The sequence below is a fragment of the Oryctolagus cuniculus genome, chromosome 19 (assembly GCF_964237555.1).
Source record: "Oryctolagus cuniculus chromosome 19, mOryCun1.1, whole genome shotgun sequence".
NCBI lineage: Eukaryota > Metazoa > Chordata > Mammalia > Lagomorpha > Leporidae > Oryctolagus > Oryctolagus cuniculus.
In genome coordinates, this window is record NC_091450.1 from 32,040,310 (window position 1) to 32,053,486 (window position 13,177).

Genomic DNA, 13,177 nt, shown 5'->3' on the forward strand with positions numbered 1-13,177 from the left:
CACAGGCTCTGTCTCTCCCTCTCTCTGCCTTTCAAACAAATAAATCTTCAGAAAAACAAAGTTTTGAAAAGATTGAACAAGTCCAGTGGGTCAGAGTAACTGTCCTATAGTATCTATTCATGGACCCATACCATCTCCTCCTCTTTTTAAAAAATAACTTCACTATCATAGCTTCTTTTATTTTTTTTATTTTTTTTTTTATTTTTTTATTTTTATTTTTTTGACAGGCAGAGTGGACAGTGAGAGAGAGAGACAGAGAGAAAGGTCTTCCTTTGCCGTTGGTTCACCCTCCAATGGCCGCCGCGGCCGGTGCGCTGCGGCCGGCGCACCGCGCTGATCCGATGGCAGGAGCCAGGAGCCAGGTGCTTTTCCTGGTCTCCCATGGGGTGCAGGGCCCAAGCACCTGGGCCATCCTCCACTGCACTCCCTGGCCACAGCAGAGGGCTGGCCTGGAAGAGGGGCAACCGGGACAGAATCCGGCGCCCCGACCGGGACTAGAACCGGTGTGCCGGCGCCGCAAGGCGGAGATTAGCCTAGTGAGCCGCGGCGCCGGCCTCACTATCATAGCTTCTTATAGTAACAAAATTCCACCCCCTGCAAAGGGGCAAATCACTGTCAAGCCAGGCTTACACAAGTATTTCTTAGCATCCCTGCAGCAAAGTCAAGCTATGTGCACAAGTGTTTGCCAGTGGACAAGGGAGAAAGTAATGCAGGCCGCTTCTGTGTTGCTCCTTAAAAGGAAACTGCTAAGACGGGGACAGCTGGTGAAGGATACATCGGTGTTTACGGTTATTTTTCACATATTCAGGCTTGAAATTTTCAAAATAAAAATATGGGGTTTCAAAAAGGCAGATGCTTGCTCTCCATTTCCTCTCTCTTCCTCTCCGCTGACAGACCACGGATGCAGTGCTGGGTGAGACCCTTCAGTCCTAAGGGAGCAAAAACCCTGCTGGAATACTTCCCACCCAAGTGCGATCTGCGCTCCCAGAAGCATCAGCGTCGCCCGGGAGCTTGTTACAGCCACAGAGCCTCAGGCCCACGCAGACCGACTGGGAATCTGCATTCCATAGAACCCCCGGGCGAGTGGGCAAGTTCAAGAAGCACTCCCCAGGTGACAGCACAGTACCAACATTCTGCTGTCTCCAGGGTTCTACGTACAGCACTGTAAGGGGAACTAGCAGAATGGAGAAGGTGTCTATCTGCACTTCAACTTTAAAAACATCTTCCTAAACACAAGTGGAAGAATAGTAACTACTACTTTCCTAGGGCTTACTAGGTGCCAGCCACTGTACTAAACATTTTACTCAAGATCTCATTTATCCTCACGGTAATTCAGTTAGGTTCCATGTGTTACTGGAAGGGATACTCAAGGTAATTATCCACTAAAAAATTATTCCACCTCTCCACTCTGTACATGGCACTGACTCCACCCCCTATTCCAAAGTGGTCTCTGATTTAACCAATTCACACCATTCTCCCTGGGCTCAGTGACTGATCTGGTTACCCTGGCCTAAGCAAGTCCAGGGAGGTATACCCTCCGTCACAGGCATTGGTCCAACAAATGATCTAATCAGCTCTAAGTTCAGTACCGATTGGTTCTCCAAGTCTTTGCTTCCTGATCTCCCTTCCTCTCCCCCCCTCCCCTCGTTTTGAGTTGTCTCCTTTATTTTTATTTGAAAGGCAGAAAGACAGAGATCTTCCCTACACTAATTCACTCCTCAAATGTCCCAGAGTTGGAACCAGGAACTCATTCTGGGTCTCCCACGTGGGTAGCAAGGATCCATGAACTTGAATTATTATCTTCTGCCTCCTGTGGTACACATTAGCAGGAAGCTGGAATTGGAGGTGGAGCATGGACTTGAACCCAGGTACTCTGATATGGGATGCAGGCATCCCAGTGACATCTTAAACACCAAGCATAATGCTTGCTCCTGAGATAGTTCTTATTGTTTTTTTTTTTTTAATAGATGTTTTATTTATTTGAAAGGCAGAGTTAGAGAGAGAGGGGGAGAGATCTTCCATCTGCTGGTTCACTCCCCAAATGGCCACAATGGCCAGTGCTGGGCCAATACGAAGCCAGGACCTTCTTCCAAGTCTCCCACGCAGGTACAAGGGCCCAAGCAATTGGGCCACCTTCCATTGTTTTCCCAGACTATAGCAGAGAGCTTGATCAGAAGAGGAGCAGCCGGGACTTGAACCAGCACCCATAAGGGTTGCTGGCACTGCAGACAGCTTTATCCACTATGCCAGGGCGCAGGTCCCGGAGAAAGTCCTTACACTTGATCTAATAGGCTACTAGCTTTGAAATGACTATCCTTTCTTTCAATTTATCTATTAAACATAATTTTTAGTCTTTTTTTTAAAAGATTTATTTAATTGAAAGATAAAGAGAGGGCAAGATAGACAGACGGATTTTCCATCTGCTGGTTCACTCCCCAAATGGTTGCAATGGCTGGGCTGGGCCAGATGAAGCCAGGAGCCTAGAACGCCCAGTCTCCCACGTGAGTGGCAAGGGCCCAAGCCATGCTCTGCTACCTTCCCAGGCTCATTAGCAGGGAACTGAGGAAGTGGAGCATCCGGGACTCATATCGCCACTCATATGGGATGCAGGCATCAGAAGTGGTGGCTTAACCCATCGCGCCAACATGCCAGCCTCTAAACTAATCAATTTAAAGGCGGTTTTCCATTCCACAGTTTTACTATAACTGAATCTCCTCTGCTTGTGGGATTTGAGTAAAGCTGTTTCACCAGGATCCCCTAGACCGGGACTGTTGCCTGTCTTCCCACTGCTTTCAGCACCTGGCTACGGCCAAGCAGAGACACCTGAAGGCCCTGCCAGCGGAGAACCAGCAGTCGAGCCGGTACCGAGCTGCCAGGCAGTGGCACTTGCCTGGAGGCACTCAAAGGGAAGCCTTCATCTCTGTCTCCTCAACCGCCTGGCTCCCTTCCAGCTTTGGAACAGGGAGGTAATCAGACTCCTCCGGCCTGAGGAGAGCAGCCAGCCACCCCCTTCACGGGCAGGCTCTGCCTCTCCTCTCTGAAGTCCCGTGAGGACCCAAAGCCAAGTCCAACACAGCTCTCTTATTCCAAACCCAGGTGATCCCAAAGCCTCCCTTTTCTGGATTCCCCAGGCTACAGCCCTCATGCCCTGTTCAGGAGTGGTGGTCAGCAGATGGACTGGGGCTGGACAGGCAGGAGAGCACAGGCTGACGAGCAGCTTTCCCCACCGATACCCAGAAACTCGGGTCACGAGCAACAGAACAACCCACAACCTAGGATACAAACTGCATACTTACTTCCTTGGGTAAAATTCCTAGAATGTTGGTTAAAATTATTTCTAATTAGCCATGTTTTAACTTTGGAAACAAATTCCAGATTGCTTGGCAGAAAAGTTTTACCAGTTTATTCTCACACCAAGATTAAGCAGACCACATAGGCTGCAGCAGGGCAAATCGCTCACACACCCCCGACATCTGACCTCAAGGTGGTATGACAAGGGTTTCAGCAGGGAGGTTGGCCACACAAACAACAACAGAACTTGTAGAACGGAATATTGGTGAACACACACCTGCTAGCGGTCCGCTATGTGCTACACACTGCTATAGTCCCTCCTGCATATTCTCATCTACTCTTGCAGAAATTCTGAAAGACAGGTGCTGCTGTTCCCACTGTGCAGATGATGGGTCACGGACCCAGGTCTTTAGGGCATGTAGAATGAAGCTTCTCTCACCAGCAGAGGCCCTGAGCGCTGAGTACGACGGATGAAAGCCAAGAAACAAATAAATGAACTGATTCATCATTAAAAAGAGCTGCCACATCCCTTCCCTTAGATCACAACTTCCCTCGCTTACCCAGGAGGAAAGTCGTGCGCTTCCAAGAGCAGTTTTCCACACCCCTGAACACAAGTCTTGAGCAAGCCACTTCCTGGGCACCCTGCACGTTGACCAGCTTCTGATGCCTGAGAAGTTCCAGGACTGCCTGCGTGCCCAGGGGAAAGCAAGTCTCCAGGAGACAGGCATGATGAGGAGTGAGTATCTGAACTCCTGGTTCTGAAGAATCAAGAACCAGATCAAGGGGCCAGCGCTGTGGCATAGAACGTTAAGCCTCCACCTGCAGTGTTGGCATCCCATGTGGGCACTGGGTTGCTCCTGGCAGCTCCCTGCTAATGCACCTGGGAAAGCAGTAGAAGATGGTGCAAGTGCTTGGGTCCCTGCCACCCACCCACGTGGGAGACCTGGAAGAAGCTCCTGGCTCCTGGCTTCAGTCTGGCCCAGCCCTGGCTGTTGAGGCCATTTGGGGAGTGAAGAGCAGATGGAGCACCCTCTCTCTCTACGTCTCTCTTTCTCTCTCCCCAACGCTGCCTTTCAAATAAATAAATGTCTTTAAAAAAATAAATTAAAACTATTAAAAAAAATAAAAGGTCAACTAGGAACCAAACATTTTGCTTCCAAAGAAATCCTCCTTTAAAAATGTCTAAAATAAGATTGCCAAGGAAGATACTGCTTTCTGGAATTAGAACCAAGACAGAGCTGGCAGCAGTCGACCATATGGCCACATAGTCCGGTCTCTGAGTGTCAGGGCAGTATATTTCAGGATCTGGTTTGCCACTAATATCACAGATGTGCTCTGAAACTGGGCTTAGAGATCAGACTCACCAGAGGGTGATCTTTAAACCAAATGTTTATAGTCAAAGTGACTCTAATAGTCATATCCCTGTTTTACTTAGCACAATATAGTCATCTACCCGTCCTATCAAGAAAGTGAAAGCATGTGTTTCACTAAACTTCCTCTATAATTTAAAATAAAAAAACTTAAAAAATATTTAATCATTCCAGGACTCAAACCAGGCTTCACCTGCTGCACTACAACACCAGCCCCTCAAGACTGTTTTTAAGCCACCTCTTTCATGGTATACTTATTACTTATTTAATTTTGATAATTAGGTCTTAGGAGGAGTAGGGAAGGTTTTATTTCCTCTTGCACTTCAGAGACAACCTTCTCACTGGTTAACCACTGAATTAATACCACAAGCTTCATTTCTAATAATTGGAAATTGTGTTTATCTCTTTGTAGTAATAACTATAGGATTCAAAAGAAAGAGCCAGGAGGCAGCACAAAGGGTTAACCACTGCTGCTTGGACGCCAGCATCCCATATTGGCTGCTCTGCTTCTGTCACTACACTTGGGGAAGCAGCAGAGGATGGCCTAAGTGCCTGGGCTTCCCCCTGCCCACATAGGAGACACAGATGGAGTTCTGGGGTCCTGCCCAGCCCCAGCCATTGTGGCCATTTGGGTAATGAACCAGCAGATGGAAAATCTGTCTCTCTGTCTGTATCTCCCTTTCTCTCTCTGTTGTGTTTTCAAATAAATAATAAATAAATCTTTTCAAAAAGGAAAGGACCTTGAGAACCTCTTGTTCTTTGTTAAAGAGCCAAAAAATCCCTACCAGAAGAATCTGATCCCCGAATGAGACAGCCCTGAAAAAAGAATAGCACTAGATATAAGCACAAAGCAAGAGGGAAAATGATGATGTGAGGGGCCGCACCGTGGCTCACTTGGTTAATCCTCCACCTGCGGCACCAGCATCCCATATGGGCGCCAGGTTCTAGTCCTGGTTGCTCCTCTTCCGGGCCAGCTCTCTGCTGTGGCCTGGGAGTGCAGTGGAGGATGGCCCCAGTCCTTGGGCCCTGCACCCCATGGGAGACCAGGAGGAAGCACCTGGCTCCTGGCTTCAGATCGGCGCAGTGTGCCAGCCGTAGCAGCCATTTGGGGGGTGAACCAGTGGAGGGAAGACCTTTCTCTCTGTCTCTCTCTCTCACTATCTCTATCTGTCAACAAAAAATGATGACATGAGAAGCACAGTCATTCTATGGTGAGCATGCCTTCTTTTTAGGCCTCCAACTACAAAGCCGTTAGCTCTTCTTCAACATACATGTTCTGGATTGCTCTAGCTTGTGGAAAGTGTGTTCTCATTCTTCCATTTGTCTTTGAGGCACTATCCCCCTTAATCCAGCTACCTCTTTTGTGACTCATTCCCACAATGCCTAGTTCTCAACTAGCTATTGACAGATGCCACTTATACTATTGGCTATCTGTCTGACATCTTTTCTACTTCCATTTTTTTTTTCTTTTCCAACAGAGTCCTCATTTTGTACAGGTCAGGGGCCATGGGGTAAAGCAGCATGGGTCAAAACAAACTCTGACAGTCTGTTACTCTTTTTTTTTTTTTTTTTTTGACAGGCAGAGTGGACAGTGAGAGAGACAGACAGAGAGAAAGGTCTTCCTTTGCCGTTGGTTCACCCTCCGATGGCCGCCGCGGCCGGCGCACTGCGGCCAGTGTACCGTGCTGATCGATGGCAGGAGCCAGGTGCTTCTCCTGGTCTCCCATGGGGTGCAGGGCCCAAGCACTTGGGCCATCCTCCACTGCACTCCCTGGCCACAGCAGAGAGCTGGCCTGGAAGAGGGGCAACCGGGACAGAATCCGGTGCCCCGACCGGGAGTAGAACCCGGTGTGCCGGCGCCGCAATGCGGAGGATTAGCCTAGTGAGCCGCAGCGCCCAGTCTGTTACTCTTGACAATGACTTGTTTAGAATGCGGACATGACTCAATACATGTCTGCCTGTGTTACTTGAATTCCATTGTCCCTTTCGCCAAATGGTAAGGCTGACAAAGAAACATGGAAGCCCTAGGACCCTGATGAGTCCTTGAGTCACTGAATTAACCAAGCGCTCCATCTTGCAACAGCATTTCATTGGGTTTTCTGTTACACTTGAAGCTATCTAGTATTCCATCCAATCCCACCAGCTGTCAACTCTCATAATATATTTTCAAAAATTAATTAAATTAGAAAGGTGAGAGAGAAGGAAGAAGAAAGGAAAGACAAGAAATCTTCCATTGTCTGGTTCACTGCCCAAATGTCCACAGCATTCCGAGCTGAAAGCCAGGAGCCAGGAACCCAGTCCAGGTCCATCACAAAGGTAACAGGAACCCAACTATTTGCCCTTCACCTGCTGGAATCAGAAGCAGGCCCAGAACTCACTCCCGGGCACTCTGACACAGGATGCCTCGCCCATTAATATTGTTTTCACAGCCATGCAGCCATTACCTGAGTAACCTTTTAGGTGTAGGTACCCGCCTGGCGCTAGAATAAGAAAACACGAGGAGATCTGCTCTCACGTTATTTTATAATCTTTGAAATTCCCCTCTTCAGTTACTGAGGACAGGCACTCTGAGCTCTTCACAAGCGCGGAAAACGAAGTTAGAAATTGGCCAAGATTACGTGAACAATTAGTGCCAGAGCTTGGGAAAGAGCTCCACTTTCAAACCCCGAATCTCCACACGCCAGCACCCAGCGACAGTAACACAGCGGGTATTTCTGGTGCTGGAACCCGTCAGACGCCAGGCCTTAGGAGACCACCAATTGCGCGCACAGCAAGCCCACCGCCCTGCTCCCGCTGCGGGTCCACCGTGGCTCTCAGCCTGCAATGGCGCGGCTGGGCTGCGGTCCCAGGGTGCACGGCCCGTGGGACACTTCGAGGCAGAGGCCAGCGACGTGGCCTACCTCCGCGCCCTGACCTGTGTGCCCGGAAACGCCTCTCCACGCTCCACGGCCCCACCGCCCTCCTAGGATTCGGCGGCCTGCTCCGGTCAAGGCTGGGCCGGCCATCCCCAGCCTCTGGTTCGCCTCACCCCGCGCACACCCGGAATCCGGGCCCACGGGGCGCCCACATTGCGTGACCTACTCTTTCGAGTCGTGGCGTCTCCCTGTCTTCCTGCTTTCCTTCTCCTCGGAAACATCACGTCCCTCAGGGGTCACCCTCGCGTCCACTCCAGCCGGTCGCCAGGCCCAGAGCTCGCCCGGGAGACCCAGTCAGCGGAACCGGAAACGCTTGCTCGGAGCCACGGAGTGAAAACCACACCTCGGGACGGCCCGCTGTGCGAGCGGGCCTCGACTAGAGCTGTCCGATTGGCTACCACGGAAAGAAGGCCGGCCCCTCGGGAGCACGCCGGCCAATCCAAGGGCAGGGTGTGGCTAGGGCGGGGCTGGGTCCCTCGGCCGTCGCCTTCGTCGCCGTCGCGTAGCGTCCCGATTGGGCGTCGCCTTCTGTCGCTGCTGCGGCCGGGGCAGCGGGAGGCTTCGCTAGTCCCGGAGCAGTAAGTGGGGCCCTTCAGAGGCGAGGCCGGGAGAAGAGCGGTGCGGCTCGGGTTCTTGGAGAGACTTGGGGGGCAGGAGGAGGCTGGGGGTACGCGGCCGAGCTTTGCCGCCGAACCGGCCGCTCTGAGGGCTGTTTTCTCCCCGCGTAGCTTTGTCTCCCCTGAGAGATGGCGTCTATGCTGTGGCCAGCCGAGCCCCAGGTGAGATGAGGTGCCTTTTCACCCGCTACCTCTTCTTGCCGAGCCACCACACGGTGTCTCTCAAAATCGCGGATTCCTGGGCTCACACCTGCCGAACAATATAAATTCCCGTTGGTTTATAGGACTGGGAATCGTAGGGGAGGAGGAGTGAGCCTGGATGAGTGCCGCCGTGAGTTCAGCCGTGACTGTCGTGGTTGGAAAAAAAGCAAAGGAAGGTTGTTGGGAGACCCGGGAACTTCCGTCTTGTCCCCGATTCTTCCCGAGCTGTCCATCTTCTTTCTCCATCCTTCTCGTCGGTTCCCACGCACCGCCACCACTCCCCCGAGGAGCGCTCCCTCAGCTCTTCCCTTCCCCGAGACTCCGCGATTCTTACAGTGTCCCGCGCTGATCTAAACTACCGCCGGGCCCATTCACACCCACACAGCGCTTGCGAACCTGTTACACGAACCGCTTTCTCCTCTGCGCAGCCTTCCTCGTCCGAGGGAGGGGCTGACCCTCTGGCCTCTTGCCCGCAATGGGCTCTCATCCTGTTTCAGGGACCAGGGCCCGCGGAGGACCTGGCTGTGTATGTTTCTCAGGAGGAGAGTGTGCGTCTCAGAGGTCCCGCAGCAGAGAGGCGACACAGGGGTGTTCTGAGGATGTCGCTTTGATGGGTCAGGCAATTGTTTTCCCTGCACTTTTAGCACTTGCCTCCGTTCCAGGATGAGAATTTCGAGTTTGGGCCACATGTTGGTGTGTGGAGTAGGACCTGTCCCTCGGTGATTTATGTGCATGTGACGAGAACGTGCCAGAGAGCAAGTTTCAAAGGATGAGATGACTCCTTAAAAGACGAAATCCAGTTTAGTACAGTGACTGTGGCTTCACACAGATGTGGTGATACCTGGTCATCTTCCGAAATATTTGTTGAATTTACCTTTTTACTTGGAAACCTGATTAATATAGGTTATCATCACTTGCTAAATGTTGGAAATTGATTTACTCTTAAGATGTGCCATGGCTTTCTCGCCTAAGGGGACCCTTTATGCAGAAGTATTCCTCTGCCTGAAGAGTGTATCTCTGACTAGGGTTAAGTATCTAAAGTATTCCATAACTCATATCTTTTACTTCTTTGCCATGTTCTTATTTGCTTTTACCTTCTTGAACATAGCGGTATATTTATAATAGCTATTTAAATATTTTTTTATCTGTGTCTATTTAAATATTTTTATCTGTGTCATTTTTGGATCTGTTACTATTGATTGATTTTCCTCCTACTTATTGATTATATTTTCCTGCTTCTTTGCATGGTTGGCAATTTTTGATTGGATGTTAGACATTTTGAATTTTATAGTATTGGAATTGGGATTTTGTTGAATTTTTCAAAATAATTCTAAGCTTTGTTGTAGAGTGCAGTTAAGTTACTATCAAGCCAATCTATCAAGATTTGCTGTTTTGCTTTGTTAGGGCAGGTTTTGATTAGTCTTTAGAATTGATTTGGCCTACTGGTAAGACAGTATTTTTCTGAGGAGATTATTTGATGTCCTGTGTGTTAGAGGTATTTCCACTAAAAGTGGGGAACATAAACTGCTGAGTGAGCTCTGGCTAACGTTCTGGATATTCCTTTTTGGTGGTTCTTTTTGTGGCCTTGGGTGGTTCTGTCAGGTGTTTATACAGTAGTACTCAGCAGCTAAGTCTTAAGGAGACACCATGTAGATGCCATGAGTTCTCTTTCGAGGAAGTTTGCCTCTTCCTTATCACTTTGCTGTCAAATTCTAGCTGCCTTGGCATCCCTGATCTCTGAAATTAGAGTTTCCTCAAATCAAACAAAACCACTGGGTATTGTTTGCATTCCTATGTACTGTACTGCACCCTTTCCAGTCAATCATTTGGACCAGTCATAGATGTTTTGAGAAAAGACTTGTTTTGTATTGCTATATTGGCTTTATAAATTAAAAATATAATTGTCCTTTGTATCCTTGGCAAATTGGTTCTAGGACCTCCTTTTGCCCCCAGAGTGCCAAAATCTGAAGATGCCCTTAAATAAAATACCATAGTATTTGCATATAACCTATGCACATCCTCCTGTATGCTCTAAGTCATGTCTGGATTACCCACAATACTTAATATAATGTAAATGCCAATGAAGTTATTTTTTAACTGACTTGTTTAGGGGATAATGACAAAAATGTTTATGTTCAGTATGGATGTATATTCAGATGCAACCTTTTTTATATATTCTCAATCCACAGTTGGTTGAATATACAGATGCAGAACCTGTGGATATGGAGGGCCAGCTTATTTGGAAAAATGTTAAAAAGAAATGCTTTTTTGGCAGGCTCAAGTTTTGTCAGCCATCCTTGTGGTAAAATTGGCTGTTACTTGCCTGTAGTACCACACAGTAGCTGCACTTTGATCATTCTTCATTGAAGAGTAAAGAAATTTTGGAGTCCTCTCTTGGTGAAAATAAAACAATTTTTAGTAACCTGTGTGCTTCTCTGATAAGGTAGGAAAATACTCACTTGCCTTCTTTCTCTCTTGATAAATATGAATTTCAATCTCCATTCCAGTTGTGATTGTCCAGCTGCTACTTGAGATAACTTAAATGATAAAAAGATCTACATAGACTAACTTGAAAACCACACACCTGGATGTCTACGATTGTCTTTAGTAGCTATTGCCCTGGGCCCTGACTTAGGCACAGCTATTCTCTTGCAGGTTCACCTAGAACTGAGTCTTTTGGGAAGCCAGGAGAGCCTGCTGGCTTCTGACTTTGTATATTTATTAGTACCAGGGTTCTAAGATAAACCACTTACAATTTCTTGGGGCTCTGTGTAATTACCTTAGCTTGTACTTTCCCTCACATCACCTGAAGGTATTGTCTATGTTTTGATTTATTTTGTTTTTATCAACAGGAGGGGAAGGCAAGACTGAGATTAATCAGCAGTTAAGCCTAGAGTCAATGGAACTTGACGAACTTGCCCTAGAAAATTACTGCACAGCTGCACCGCTTGCCTATTACAAAGAAAAATCTTCTGAGGATGGTGTTGAAAACCCTGAAAGGAAAATATCAGTGGGAACTCCCACTTGCAAGAAAAGGTTCATAAGCCTTTTGGTTACCATTGAAAACCATACTCCATTAGTAGAACTATCTCAACTTTTAGGAACCAGAGAACTTTCTGAAATTCTTGAATTTCCCTGGGAAGAAACTAAAAATGTGTACAAGTGTCCTGAATGTGACCAAAGCTTCAGTGACAATTCTTACCTTGTTTTGCATCAGAAAATTCACTCAGTAGAGAAAAAATATAAATGTGGTGACTGTGGGAAGATCTTCAATCACAGAGCCAACCTGAGGACACACAGGAGAATCCACACTGGTGAGAAGCCTTATAAGTGTGCCAAGTGCAGTGCTAGCTTCCGCCAGCAGTCACACCTGTCCCAGCACATGAATAGCCATGTAAAGGAAAAACCCTATACTTGTGGCATATGTGGAAGAAGTTTTATGTGGCTTCCAGGATTGGCACAGCATCAGAAAAGCCACAGTGCTGAGGAAGCCTATGAATGTGCCAACCCTGAGAAATATGTTGTTCAGAAAACAAATCTTGCTTTGCAAGAGAAAACGCACTCATCAGCTACCCCATACCAGAACACTCAGTGTGTGAGCACTTTGGGGCAGCTCTCATGCTCTGCCCTCCCAGAGAAGAGCCACCCGGAGGATTCCAAAGGCTGCAGCAATGACCATGGAAACTTTTCTTTCTCAAAATTCAAACCCTTACAATGTCAGGAGTGTGGCACGACTTTCCCTTGTTTCTTTGAGCTTGTTTCCCATCAGAACACTCACACAGAAGAGCCCCACAAATGCAGAACATGTGCAGAAAGCTTTCCATCAGATTCCGAACTTGCACGCCATCGGAAGAGCCACACGGAAGAGGGACCTTTTAAATGTCCCATATGTGGAAAAAGGTTTAGGGCGAATATGCATCTCATTACGCATAAGCGAACTCATAGGAAAAACACCAAGTAAATGTAACATGTTGTCATTCATGCTTGGGCTTTTCAGTATCTACACGGGGTGGGTGGGGGTGAGAGTTGCTGTTTATGTGCCAGGCATCTTGCTAAGCACCTTAAACACATTCCACATAATGTATAATTCTTAGCACAACCTTGGGTTATATTCTATGTGAGAGCCAAAGAGCATAATCAGGATCACATAGCCAGGACTGAAATTCAGTTATGGTTCACATTCCGTTTTTATGAGCCAGAGAACAATACAGAACTTTTTCTTTAAGTTTTCATTAAAATAAAGGTTGTTGCTAGAGTTCTCCTTTTGTTTACATGGTTTCTAAGTAAATTTTAGAGGAGAATTTAATGTTTTTGCAGATACTGTATCTAGGAAAGTAAATGTTTTTATACTTTTTTGGTATAACTATTTGAATGTAATATTTGTACGATGTTATTCTTAACATGTGAATTTCTAGAGGAGTTGAGAAGCTCTTCCTCCCTGACCCCCTAAAAAGTTCCCAAAAGAGTGTACTAGTTGATATTTTGACGGTTATTACTTTCTATGGAGTTCCCATTCTCAGATCTGACGTCAGGGGGAGGTACTGGCAATTATGACTCAACTGTTTCTAAGGAGCTTTAGTGATTTCACTATAATGCTTTCCTTGAGGCTGGACCTGACTTAAAGGTAGAGTAGGGAGGGAAAGGACTTGGTTGTCTCTACTGGAGCAGGCCGCCTGTCTTGCTGTGAATAATCATGACTGGTTTTTACTGAATATGTTATTTACATGATTTAAGCTTCAGAATAAATCTGTGACAGAGAAAGGACTATCCTTGTTTCATAGCA

At 47.5% G+C, this 13,177-nt stretch overlaps 2 protein-coding genes across 4 annotated transcripts in view; one reads left to right on the plus strand and one right to left on the minus strand.

Annotated features, from left to right (window-relative positions):
• Positions 1-13,155, plus strand: part of ZNF597 (zinc finger protein 597) — a 14,196-nt gene extending 1,041 nt beyond the window's left edge. Inside the window, exons 2-5 of the mRNA XM_070063899.1 lie at positions 7,479-7,579; positions 8,083-8,194; positions 8,305-8,355; positions 11,247-13,155. Coding sequence (XP_069920000.1) covers positions 7,479-7,579; positions 8,083-8,194; positions 8,305-8,355; positions 11,247-12,355 — 1,373 coding nt within the window. The 3' untranslated portion in view covers positions 12,356-13,155. The remainder of the gene's footprint in view (positions 1-7,478; positions 7,580-8,082; positions 8,195-8,304; positions 8,356-11,246) is intronic.
• NAA60 (N-alpha-acetyltransferase 60, NatF catalytic subunit) overlaps positions 1-13,177 on the minus strand; it is a 47,614-nt gene that overhangs the window by 23,647 nt on the left and 10,790 nt on the right. Inside the window, exon 1 of one of the 3 annotated variants that reach the window (XM_051836273.2) lies at positions 7,743-7,924. The exons of 1 other annotated variant lie outside the window; for it this stretch is intronic. The gene's annotated coding sequence lies outside the window, so the exon portion shown is untranslated. Of the gene's footprint in view, positions 1-7,742; positions 7,925-13,177 lie in introns of those variants that run through there. One more of the 3 variants, XM_051836270.2, reaches the window with a different exon arrangement.